Below are 13808 nucleotides of genomic sequence, written 5' to 3' on the forward strand. Positions count from 1 at the left end.
GTCGTTGTTGTTCTCGAGGGCCTTTGGGGGTCGTTGAAAATTTTCTACCACTGACCCACTGGCAGCATGAGTGGCCAGTGATCACAATGGGTCAGTGGTAGAAACAACAGCACAATCCGATAATTGTCAACCTTTTCATCATCATCCCATAGAGCTATAGAACTACCCCATCGCTACTGTCAGCCTACTGGAGAATCCATGACTTGCCCAGTGCTGTAGTACCTCATGGCTGACATAGACATTGGCCAATGCACCCGTGCCCTTTACCATACCATGTCTTTGGTGGGTACTCACATAGTCCTCATGCTGTACTTGTAATAGGTGCAGCCCAGTGTACGGTTGTAGCATTGTGGATACTTCGCTTGCACTCATTTTGTATACGGGGTTGCAAGTCAAAAGTTTATATTTGTCCCTGGAGCTCCATTAATATATTAGAACCTTGGAGCGAACAATATGTTTGTTACATGTCCTAAATAAGCCAATATTACTGTGCATGCAATAAATATATTATGGCATTCCACAAGATCCGCCTGGACTCTACTGTGTTTATAAACAGAGGATGTGGTTTACAAGACTGACTCTTTCCATGTGATTTCCCTTTGTGGCTTCTACTATATTATGCCATTCATTCAGACGTTTGCGACTTCATAGAATCAACAAATCGTTAAGGGTTTCCATTTAATTATAGTGCTACATAAGGGGCAGACTGAAGCTTAATGTTACTAATCCATAGTAAATCCTTGCAGGGAGCCCCTAAGAATCCACCTTGTATTTGAAGAATATATTCATCTGATACAATTACTTTTAAATGATATTTTTATTTTCCCCGTGATTTTGACCCATGGCCATTGCCCCATCTTCCTTGTGATACCCTACTACTGCATTGTGATGGGATGGAGGATGAGTGGTTACATTTTCCTGCCAATCATTCCATTTAGTGCGTCTTTTCCTGCAGAGCCGAGCATGGATCCACTGGAAGTGCTAGCATGGTTTACCGTCTCCAAAGCTCTGTTTTTCTCCATGTTTAGAGAGTCCAACTAGACCCTGTGTTGTCTGATTTAAACCCTGCAGTTTGATCTGCCTCCTCTTCTACTGTCTATAAGGCTAGTTTAAGGGTGCCTGTCCACGGGGGTTATTTCGCCGGGAGTAAACCACCAGCGAATCACGCCCTCTGAAGCTTTCCATAGCACTGCTATGGAAAGCGCTGGCACACTGTCCACGAGCAGAGAATCATTGCAATTCTCCACTCGTGGCGGGCAATTTGCAGCATGCTGCGAATTGCCCCAATTCTCCACGGACAGCCTATCTATCAGATAGGGCTGACCGTCGGAGATTCAGCGGTGTCTCCTGTCCCTGGGTGGCGGCTCCAACGGCGGAGATCCACCGCAGGATACCGCAACGCCCGTGGACAGGAGGCCTAACACGGGCATTAGCAATTTTGCTGCAAGAAAACCGCGTCTTTATTCCCACGATCTTTGGGTGTCAGCAATGCTTTTTTTTAGAATAATCTCTCATCACATTGCTGCCACCCGCAATAAAATCACGAGATAAAAACGCACAATTTTTTATCACAAAGATCAAAAGGTTCTTCTACTGTTAAAATCGCAAGTTTGTTGTGTTGCTATGCGATAAAAGGAAGGCTCCATAGGGAAACATGGGAGATAAAAAATCACACATCACAGAAAGTTAGAGCATGCCACAATTTTTTGCTCTCTCAACATCCCATCAGTGAAAACATCACAGATGGGAAGGAAACCATTGAAAATCATTGGTTTCAAAATTTGCTTTTTTACTGAACCAAAAATCATGCGAAATTTTCACAATTTTTTCACCCCTGTGAAACCACCCTAAGGGAGGTTTTACACAGGCCAACTGTCGGCCGAAAAATCACTCAAACAAGTGATTTTGACCAATAGTTGTCCCATGTAAAAGCGGAACCCAATGGGGTACTGAGCAAGAAATCGCTCAGTAGTCACTTTGTTTCAGCTCAATGAAATGAGGCAACTAGTATGCGAGTTCTCGCTCAGTAGAAACAGGCAGTCATTTATCTTTCACTGGAGTCAATGGAGATGGGCGAAAGAGATCTCCAGCATGTTCGGCCTCCATACACTGGACCACTGTCGCTCCTGTGTGAAAGCATAGAAGCGTTAGTCGTCCCATGTAAAGCCATGCTTAGTTAACAACAAGGGTGTGTAGGGCATGAAATATTACATGACTGAAGGATCAGACTACATACAGGGTATATTTGTAGTCTGTAACCATGGAGACATACGTCTGCATAGAAACTGTAAAAACAATATTTTTTTTAATGAAGACTTATTCAAAGTTCCTTAATTTTTAAGCTGCATTAAAAAAAAAGTTAAAGTATACAAAATATGTCGACATTAATTTTAGACACTTTAGTATTAACGCTGTTTATGAATTTGTCGTAGATCTGGAGTATGAAGCAAGATGTGTGCGTACATGATCTGCAGGCTCACAATAAAGAAATTTACACAATCAAATGGAGTCCAACCGGTCCTGGCACCAGCAACCCAAACGCAAACATAATGTTAGCAAGGTAAAACACATGGACTTGTGATGTGCGAGCATGTGCCAAGTGATGGGAATGAATGCAGAAGCCCAGCACTATGAATAAAGCATTATAGTTGGGGGCCCAGTTACAGGTTTTGCATTGGGGCCCAGGAGCTTCAGGTTATGTCTCTGTGCAGCATGGTTTAGGTATGGGTACGGGTACAGATACAGATAGAGGGGGGGGGGGGGCCCAGCTCACATTTTGCATCAGGGCCCCTGAGCCTTCAGTTATGCCCCTGTTCATACCATATATTCTATGTATTCTTACATAGCTTGTCATTATAGATAGTTGAAATTACTGTACAACTTTAGACAGGTCACATTAATCAGTAACCAGGCATGATTTAGATATTTTCATTTCACAAATCTTTTTTGTCATTTGGTTCCAGTGCGTCATTCGATTCAACAGTCCGACTTTGGGATGTCGAGAGAGGCGTTTGCATCCACACGTTAACCAAACATCAAGAACCTGTCTATAGTGTAGCCTTTAGTCCTGATGGAAAGTATCTGGCCAGTGGCTCATTTGACAAATGTGTACATATATGGAATACTCAGGTATGTCCAGTCTTAGTGTCATTTTATACACCCAACACCTGGTACATCTGTTTTCAATAGTCTATATCAAAGAATTAGTTCACCATATTCTCTAACTCTTATACATAATTGCTGGAAAGAAACAAAACGAAAAAGGTGTAATTTGAAGCTAAATCTGTATGGGTGCCAACCTAGCATGTGCCATCGAGTCACATTATTATGACCACCAACTAATATCCAGAGTAACCACCATATGCTGCACACAACAGCTAGACGGGCTGGGAGTAACTCTATAAGGTTCTGGTAGGTTGTTTCTGGTATCTGGAGCCATATGGACTGCATTGTACCCCACAGTTACCAGGGGGTACATGGGGGAGGATCCATAGAGCTAACACAACGATCGATGTGGTCCCACAGATGCTCAATTGGGTTCAAGTCTGGGAAATAAGGAGGCCAGGGAAGATTTGGTTGTGTTTTTCCAACCACTATTAGACATTGCTACCTGTGTGACATGTTGCATTTTCTTGCTGGAAGATCTCATCTGCCCCAGGGAAGACTAACAGCATGTATGGGTGTATGTGAACTGCAAGGCTAGGTTCTTACCAAATTGGTTCAAAGTGCCTTCACCATGGATGGGCGGCCCACAGAATGACACTAAAAATTCCCCAGACTTTACCGCTACTGCCACCGGCTTGTGCTCTTCCAAAATGGTTGCAGGGTGTTTATTCTCTGATGTTTCTCACCTGACATGCCAACGTCCATCCATTTGATGAAGCAGAAAATATGAATCATTGGAGAGGGCAACCCTTTGCCAATCAACAGTGGTCCAATTCTGATACTGCTGTGCAAATTGAAGCGTTTCTTTCCGATGCACCTTTGTTAGCATAGGTGCAGTGACCATCCATCTGCTTCGGAGGCCATAGGCAGTAGGGTTCTCTGAACTGTTGTTTTACACCCACACCTGGTTCATTTTTATGTTGAGCTGCTCCACTGTATTGTATCAGTCGCCCTCACGCAACTTTATAGCTGACGTTCACCTCTCACATCACTGACACATGGTGCACGGCAGTTTCCACGTTGGTTGTTCCCCATGATGTGATTTATCTTCTCATTATATATTTCCACCACAGCAGCACATGAACAGTTCACAAACTGTGCTGTTTTAGAAATACTGCCACCCTTGGCCCGAAAGCCAATAAACAGCACTTTGTGCTATTCTGATAAATAGGTTGTAATGGGTATATTGCACACCTTATATACCCACCAAGCCAGCCCATGACACGTCACTTATTTCATGGCTATGCACTGACGCCATCGAAAGTAGGAGGTGGTCATATTAATATGACTCAACAGTGTGTAACCCGAGTCTCTTATATATGGAAGAGGGGGTCATTGGGTCCCTTCAGGCACCAAGGCGCAGGTGCTCCTGTCACTTTTGCACCCCATCTAGCTACACCCCTTAAAGGTTAAAAGCCATACGTAGTATTAGCATTACAAATGCTGAGGAAGCGTATTCGTAACATTTTACATAATTATTATAGCAAATTTTTCAGGAATTTGCAAAATTTCAAATTCCTCATTTACTGCAGTTTTTATTGCGCCTTTAGACCTGCAGATACAATGGATGTAAGGCAGCTTCTATCATAATCATTACAGAACTGCCTATGGTGGGGTTCCGATAACCTCAGTTGAACTATATTCATCACCATTAATACTTAGAACAGTGTACATATGGTGTCGGATCTCATTGAAGCCTAATTGTCTGTGCCAGTAAATACAGCTTTTGTTCATTTGTGATTGACAGAATGGCTCTCTAGTGCACAGCTACCGGGGGACAGGAGGAATATTTGAAGTTTGCTGGAACGCCAGAGGTGACAAAGTAGGCGCAAGTGCATCTGATGGATCAGTGAGTATTTAATACTAAATGACTAGTAATTTTTAAGAAATTATATAGTACTAGTGTTTCTGGTGGCGCAATGTGCCCCACAGCTCTGCTACATGCACGTCACACACACACAGCACTGCTACATGTACATCACACTCAACACTGCTACATGTACATCACATACAGCTCTGCTACATACATTTGTCATACAACAGGGATGAAAAGCAGCACAGCAGAGTCCTGCACACACTGATCACCCCCTGGTCATGTGACCCCAGGACCCCTCGCTGTCAGGACAGTGTCCGGGATATGGGGGTCCCTGAGATATCCCGCAACCCCTGTCCCTGCCTACTTGCCCCCCTGGGCTACCCCCCAGGGCGACAACTGGGCGACGGTCCCTACCCTCACTAGGGAAGCGGGACACGGGAGACAAACAGACACTGAGACAAGCAACGGTAGAATGGTCAGACAATCCGGGTAGGCAACAAGAGGGTACGCAGTACGGAGGGGTCAGGCAAAAACGTAGTCAAGTCCAAAAGCAGGTGTCAGAAAAGCCGAGGTCACAAGAGCAGTCAGGATAAACGCGGGTGCAGCTGGAGAACCAAACTAACACTGGCAAGGCCTGAGAGGAAAACACACCTATTTAAATGCTGTCAGCGCTCCCGCCCCAGAAGCTGATTGGGGCGGGGAGCCTGACAGCAGCAGGGCTAATCAGGGCGGTGCTGGGGGCACGCCCCCAGTCTCACTGCACAGACAGTTACCAGGGAAGCCAGCCTGGTAGTCAAGCGACTAGAAGCACCAGCTGCCTCCCTAGCAACCCGGCGGCGACCAGTCTTACAGCGGCCCGGGGAGATCACAAGAACCGGGGTACCTCTGCGCCGTGCTCCTGTACCCCGGGTGGCCGGACCGGTGGTGCGGGCCCGGCGGCCCCGAGAGTTGCCGGTTCTGACAGTACCCCCCCTTCTACGGGGGGACACCGGACCCCCATGGCCAGGTGCGGGCTTAAGCGGGAAAGCCCTGTGGAATGCCTGGACTAGGCGTGGCGCATGCACGTCCCTGGCAGGGACCCACGTCCTATCCTCAGGGCCAAATCCTCTCCAGTGGACCAGGTACTGCAGCCCACCTCTAACCCGTCGGGCATCCACAAGCCTTTCTACTTCATACTCCAGTTCCCCCTGTACCAGAGAGGGAGGAGGCGGGTTCTGGGTGGGGAGAACTGGAGTCACATACTTCTTAAGCAAGTTCTTGTGAAAAACCTTGTGGACCTTCCAGGGGTCAGGAAGTGCCAACTTATATGACACCGGGTTGATAACCTGAGAAACCGTAAATGGGCCAATGAACCGAGGAGCAAGTTTCAGGGAGGGAACCTTAAGTCTCAGATTCTTAGATGATAATAAAACCTGCTCCCCGACCACAAAAGGTGCAGAGATAGTACGTCTTTTATTTGCGTATTTACGCAGTTTCTCTTGGGAACCCTGAAGGTTCTTACGAACCTGGGCCCAAACTGTGCACAGTTCTTCGGCGGATATGTCGGCGGCCGGATTGTTCGAGACCAAAGGAGTAGAAAGCGAGAACCGGGGATGGAACCCATAGTTACAAAAAAAAGGTGACAGTTGGGTCGACGAGTTACCATGGTTGTTAATAGCAAATTCGGCGAGAGGTAAGTAGTTGGCCCACTGATGCTGGTTATCAGAGACAAACAGTCGCAGATACTGGATAAGTTCTTGGTTCATCCGTTCCGTTTGTCCGTTACTCTCGGGATGGAAAGCGGAGGAAAAGGACAAATTAACGTTTAGATTTTTACAGAAGGCTCGCCAGAAGCGAGCGACGAACTGAACCCCTCTATCAGACACAATATCCTCGGGGATCCCATGTAACCGAACAATCTCCTTGATGAACATCTCAGACAAAAGTTTGGCGTTAGGCAACTTGCCAAGTGGAACAAAATGAGACATTTTGGAGAAACGGTCAACTATTACCCAAATGACCGTATTCCCCAGCGAGGATGGCAGATCAGTAATAAAATCCATGGACAAATGGGACCATGGCCTGGACGGAATGGGCAAGGGCAGAAGAGGCCCCTCAGGACGTCTCCTGAGGTTCTTCCCCCTTGCGCAAACCGGGCACGCGGACACAAATACCCGTACATCCTTGGCCATGTGCGGCCACCAATAGAGTCTGGCCGCTAACTCCAGAGTACCCCTGATACCGGGGTGTCCAGCTAGGACTGAAGCATGTGTCTCCTCTAACACTTTCAATCTCAGTGACAACGGGACAAATAATTTGCCTTCCGGAAGGGCTTCAGGAGCAGATTGTTGAGCGGCGTGAATGAGAGGTGAAAGGTCGGAGGAGACAGCAGCGAGGACCACCCCAGGGGAGAGAATGCTCTCAGGCTCCGGCTCGGAAGGTTCCGGAGAACCAAAACTCCTAGACAGGGCATCAGCCTTGACATTCTTAGAACCGGGTCTATAGGTAACAACAAAATTGAACCGAGAGAAAAACAAGGCCCAGCGGGCTTGCCGAGCATTTAACCTCTTAGCGGAATCTAGATAAGTGAGGTTTTTATGGTCAGTGAGTACCGTAATCTGGTGATGGGCTCCTTCCAAAAAATGCCTCCACTCTTCGAAAGCCCACTTAATCGCCAGCAATTCCCGGTTGCCTATATCATAGTTCCGTTCGGTGGACGAAAACTTCCTAGAAAAATAGGCACACGGTCTAAGGTTGGTGAGAGTGGAGGGACCTTGGGACAGTACCGCTCCCACACCAAACTCAGAGGCATCTACCTCCACCACAAAAGGACTGGACAGATCCGGTTGTACTAGGACAGGTGCAGACGAGAACGCCGCCTTTAGGGTATTGAAGGCCCTCAGAGCCTCAGAAGACCAGGTCCTCACATCTGCCCCCTTTCTGGTGAGGTCCGTTAGAGGTTTAGCCACCACGGAGAAGTCTTTAATGAATTTGCGATAGTAGTTGGCGAAGCCGAGGAAGCGTTGAAGGGCTTTCAACGACCCTGGCTGGGCCCACTCCGTGATGGCCTTCACCTTTTCAGGATCCATCTGGAAGTCGCATGGCGTGATGATATACCCCAAAAATGATATCTTTTGTACCCCGAAAACACATTTCTCGAGTTTAGCAAACAGCTTGTTATGTCTGAGTCGAGCTAGCACAGTCTGAACGTGAGTATGGTGACTCGGCAAGTCGGAGGAAAAAATCAAAATGTCGTCTAGATATACAACCACGAACACCCCCATGATATCCTGAAACACTGAGTTCATGTACCCCTGAAAAATGGCGGGGGCGTTACACAATCCAAAAGGCATAACTAGGTATTCAAAATGCCCGAGGGGCGTATTGAAGGCGGTTTTCCACTCATCCCCCTCCCGAATGCGGATGAGGTTGTATGCTCCCCTGAGATCAAGTTTAGAAAACCATCGGGCACCAGCGACCTGGTTGAGGAGGTCAGGAATGAGTGGAAGAGCATACTGGTTTCGGACTGTGATTTTATTTAGCTCTCTATAGTCAATACAGGGCCGGAGACCCCCATCCTTCTTCTCAACGAAGAAAAACCCGGCACCCACCGGGGATTCTGAGGGCCGGATGTGCCCCTTGGCCAGGCTGTCCTGGATGTAGTCCCTCATGGATTCTCTCTCTGGAACCGTAACGTTATAAATGCGGCCCTTAGGAAGTTTGGCCCCAGGAATCAAGTCTATTTTACAGTCCCATTCCCTATGAGGGGGCAGAGCTTCAGATAATTGTTTGGAGAACACGTCAGAAAACTCGGAGAGGTATTCTGGTAGGGGGCTCCCCTCGCAGGTGGAGATTCCCACCTTCACCGCACAAAGGTGGTTGGCACAGCGGGGACCCCACTTTACCAGTTCCAACGTGTCCCAATTTACTACCGGGTTGTGCTCCCGGAGCCAGGGGAGGCCTAGGACGACGTCCACAGACAAATCTCTCATCACTAGAAAGGTGCAGGTTTCCACGTGTAAGGCTCCTATAGTAAACCTTACTTCAGGGGTCACCAGATTAACCACCCCTGCTTGCAAAGGAGTGGAGTCCACTCCTGAAACCAGAATCGGAGTTTCTAAACGTAACAAAACCCCGGACAGTTGAGCAACGAAATTAAAGTTAACGAAATTAGCCGCAGCCCCCGAATCAACAAAGGCTTGCCCAGTACGGTGGAAAGCATGAAATTCTAGGGTGCAAGGCACTAACATTTTGGACAACACAGGGAGTACCTTGGCTCCTAGACAGTCCCCCCGATAACTGCCTAGGAGCGGGAGTTCTTCCTGCCGTGGCTTCTTAGCGCAGGTAGCAATGCGGTGACCCGGCTCCCCACAGTAGAAGCAGAGGTTCTTCTTCAGGCGGTGTTCCCGTCGTTGCTCGGGGTTCACGGCTCCCAGCTCCATGGCCTCGGTGGTGGGAGGGTAAAAGGTCGGGTCAGTCGAAGAAGTAGACGTGGGGAGTGGGGTGGTCCGAGCGGCGTGTCTGGCCCTCAAACGTCGGTCGGCTCGAATAGCCAGCGACATGGCTTGCTCCAGGGTTTTAGGCTCTGGGTGGGCCACAAGTAGGTCCTTGAGACCCTCAGACAGACCGGTCAAAAATAAGTCTTTTAGGGCGGCATCGTTCCACCGGGATTCCGTACAATGTTGACGGAATTGGGAACAGTAGTCCTCCGCCATCTTACAACCCTGGCGCAGGGCCAGAAGTTTGGAGACTGCGTAGCCCGCCCGGTCGGGTTCGTCATAAATTTGACCCAGGGCGAAAAAAAAGGCGTCAAGGGATAGTTGGGCTGGAGAGCCAGCTGGTAGCGAGAAAGCCCAATTCTGGGGCTCTCCCCTCAGGCGGGTAATTACGATTCCCACTTTCTGGTATTCAGTACCAGAGGAGTGGGGGCGGAGATCAAAGTAGAGCTTGCAGCTCTCTCTAAATGCAAAAAACTGATCTCTCTCTCCGGAGAAGCAATCCGGAAGCGTGGCTCGAGGTTCTGACATCGTTCCTGGAGCGGACGAGGGCTGCATGGGGCCTGCAGCTGCCACTTGTTCCCGTGGCTGCAAGCGGGCTGTTAGGTCCTGGGCAAGGGTCGTAAGGACCTGGACCTGGTTCGCTACAGCCGCCACGGCCTCCATCGAGGGGCTCAAAGTTGCCGGGCGGATGCAAGGGTCTGACCTTAGTTCGGCCAGTGTTACTGTCAGGACAGTGTCCGGGATATGGGGGTCCCTGAGATATCCCGCAACCCCTGTCCCTGCCTACTTGCCCCCCTGGGCTACCCCCCAGGGCGACAACTGGGCGACGGTCCCTACCCTCACTAGGGAAGCGGGACACGGGAGACAAACAGACACTGAGACAAGCAACGGTAGAATGGTCAGACAATCCGGGTAGGCAACAAGAGGGTACGCAGTACGGAGGGGTCAGGCAAAAACGTAGTCAAGTCCAAAAGCAGGTGTCAGAAAAGCCGAGGTCACAAGAGCAGTCAGGATAAACGCGGGTGCAGCTGGAGAACCAAACTAACACTGGCAAGGCCTGAGAGGAAAACACACCTATTTAAATGCTGTCAGCGCTCCCGCCCCAGAAGCTGATTGGGGCGGGGAGCCTGACAGCAGCAGGGCTAATCAGGGCGGTGCTGGGGGCACGCCCCCAGTCTCACTGCACAGACAGTTACCAGGGAAGCCAGCCTGGTAGTCAAGCGACTAGAAGCACCAGCTGCCTCCCTAGCAACCCGGCGGCGACCAGTCTTACAGCGGCCCGGGGAGATCACAAGAACCGGGGTACCTCTGCGCCGTGCTCCTGTACCCCGGGTGGCCGGACCGGTGGTGCGGGCCCGGCGGCCCCGAGAGTTGCCGGTTCTGACACTCGCAGGTGACTTATAACATGACAGTGACATCATGACAGGCCCAGTAAACACACGGCTGCTGTAGGTGTTCATTAGTATTCCATCCTCACAAACCCCCTGTGGCCTCAGTTGCTATAGAATACTAACGAACACCTAGTCGGACAGCAGCGTGTGTTTATAGGACCTTTGATGACGTCATTGTCATGTGAACATGGGGTGGAACATGAAACTTACTCGCTGTTGCTCTGCCACTAATCATCCAGAGTGAGGGAGTTACATGCTCTGCCCCTAATCACATGAAGGTGATGTCATCACAGGTCCTTCATCTGGAGGTCATTCCAAGTGAGTGAGTTATGCATTCCCTGAAAACTACCGCGGCCTCAGTTGCTATGGAATAGGACCTGTGATGTCACTGTCCTGTGATAAGGGGCAGAGCGTGTAACTCACTGACTCAGGATGAAGGACCTTTGATGACGTTACCATCACGTGATCAGGGGCAGAGCATATAACTCACTCACGGACAAACGGACAAGTGGTTGTTAGTAGTTTGATAGATTTATTAAAAGGGCTTTTATTCAACAGAAACTGAATAATCTCATTGAGGCACTGTAACATTAGGGAGAGAGAGAAGCCACTTGTCCAAGGCTCATTATCTACAAAGAAAAGGAGACACACAAACTTTGAACACTTATTTAATAAGGAGACGGGAGTGATATGGTAATGCACAGCATAGAAACTAGATACTGATGTCACCAAATAGTAATGTTGTTCACAATACCCACAGAGAAAAAGGATGTGCCAAAGATTTGTCCCTCGTCCTTCATGGGCCCCATAGCAGCCAACTTGACTAGCTCTATGGTATCTATGTCCTTGGGCTTTAGACATTTTATCCAGAATATATTTATACAATATTGTGAATATTTAAGACTATTTTATACCATACGATCTTTGGTGTTATGCATCATTATATACTTTGTTTATATGATGAAATATCCTAGGACACCTCACACCAGGTTTAGGCCTTTTTCACATCTATGCTTCCTTATTCCATTGTTTGGCTCTATCATAGGAGCCAAACAGTGGAATAATGGAAGCATTGTATCTAACACGTGCTGAACCAGAGCAGTAACAGTGCACCCCATAGACTATAATGAAGTCTACTGGCCGTCTGGTCTGCCATGGCATTTTCCGGGATTAAATAGCCCTGTATGCTGCCTATGTTGTTATTAGAGATGAGCGAGTATACTCGCTAAGGCTAACTACTCAAGCAAGTAGTGCCTTAGCCGAGTATCCTCCCGCTTGTCTGTAAAGATTCGGCTGCCAGCGCTAGTGACAGGTGGGTTGCGGTGGTGATCAGAGGGGAGCGGGGGGGGGGGGGAGAGGGAGAGAGAGATCTCCCCTCCGTTCCTCCTCGCTCTCCCCCGCCGCTCCCCGCCCCCCGCCGGCCCCCGAATCTTTAGAGACGAGCGGGAGGATACACGGCTAAAGCACTACTCGCTTGAGTAATGTGCCTTAGCAAGTATACTCGCTCATCTCTAATTTTTATCAATCTGCCTACTTACATAAGAATATCCAATAGCTGGAGCCCTGAAAAATAGCACTGCTACATTATATTTCATTTGTGAAAAGATTTTGACCACATGCGTGTGCTCTTTCATTCTAGGTGTGTGTTTTGGATCTGAGGAAGTGAAGCCGATAATCCAATAACAAAGTTTAAATGGACCAGCATTGAATGTGCACTGTCTGAAATTACAGATTCCGGTTTTGTACAAACCTGACAAAGTCAGATCGTACATCATAACTGAACCTCCCTAAACGCCGAACACTTAAGGATGTCCACAGTTTTCATGGAACCATTTGACTTGACATCCTTCAGGAGATGTCGGTTTTTCAGTCGGTCTTACTGTATTTCAGCCTCAGAAATAGCAGGCCAATTTTTTGGATTGACAGATACGTTTGGTTTGAGCTGTTTGCTATGGCAAAAACTGTGCCAAAAAGTGTAAACACAGTGACAGTCAAGATAGAATGAAAAGGAAAAGGCTGCAATGAACCAAAAGGGAAAACCAATTTATATTAATTTGTTTTACTTCAAACCTAATTGGGGCACTACCGTTTTCCCAAAGGACCTACAAAGACCAGTTTTTAATAAACAATCCACATGACTTTGTATGACACTTTCTATTTTCTAGACTACTTTTTGTTGCTTTCGTTACCTGTTCAGTGGTTTTCTACCATCTCAGAGTAGTGGATTAGGGGACGATCCAAGGGTTATGTAAGGAACTAATATTGCTATCAGTTCAGCTTTTTCCTTTGTCCAAAATCAATGTGACCTGCTGGCTAGTACCACACTTGAAGAGATGCTTAATCTTGCTCTTTGCAGAAATCTTCTTTCTGGTTACTACCTTCTTATAAGCTCTTAATAAGTTCAGTAATGGAGTGTCCAGCTTTTTCATAGCGAAGGCGTCTCCTGCACTGAGGAGTTTTCCCCTCCACAGCTTAGCTTTTAAGGGCACTTTTCATGACACGGTGTCACATGCTTTTTATAAGAATGCAACGCCGGGAAAGCTTTTTACAAAAAGAAAGATGAACTTTTAAAGAGAAAGAACCCACTGTATTTTTTGAAGAGAAAACAAATATTTTTTATGTTAAAAATCTTAATTCTAAAAATGAGAAAAATGCAAATGTTGGGATTGTCTAAGTCATGCAAAAAAAAGTTAAAAAAAATCAAGGTATATTAAAGACTTGGTACCCTTTTTGATTTGAGTTTGGTCTTTAATTCCACTTCTGTGTGTGTGTGCTAAAACAATGTCCTTGTGTACACAATAATATGGTCTTTATTACAATTTCCTTGTAACGTCGGTTTGCACTCGATCTAAGCAGGAAGCCAAAACACTGAGCATATTAGGGTGCCAAAGAGGAACAAATACGATTTTCTTTTCCGTTGACATCAGGACTTCCTTATTTATGTTATTATATATTCAG

At 47.5% G+C, this 13808-nt stretch overlaps 1 protein-coding gene across 2 annotated transcripts in view; it reads left to right on the top strand.

The window, feature by feature from the left end:
* Positions 1 to 13584, top strand: part of TBL1X (transducin beta like 1 X-linked) — a 299584-nt gene extending 286000 nt beyond the window's left edge. For both annotated transcript variants that reach the window (XM_066599924.1, XM_066599925.1), the window contains 4 exons: positions 2433 to 2560; positions 2964 to 3129; positions 4913 to 5014; positions 12490 to 13584. In XM_066599924.1, the coding sequence (XP_066456021.1) occupies positions 2433 to 2560; positions 2964 to 3129; positions 4913 to 5014; positions 12490 to 12516 (423 nt within the window). In that variant the 3' untranslated portion in view covers positions 12517 to 13584. The remainder of the gene's footprint in view (positions 1 to 2432; positions 2561 to 2963; positions 3130 to 4912; positions 5015 to 12489) is intronic.
* The last annotated feature ends 224 nt before the right edge of the window (positions 13585 to 13808 follow it).

The sequence above is a fragment of the Eleutherodactylus coqui genome, chromosome 4 (assembly GCF_035609145.1).
Source record: "Eleutherodactylus coqui strain aEleCoq1 chromosome 4, aEleCoq1.hap1, whole genome shotgun sequence".
Taxonomy (NCBI): domain Eukaryota; kingdom Metazoa; phylum Chordata; class Amphibia; order Anura; family Eleutherodactylidae; genus Eleutherodactylus; species Eleutherodactylus coqui.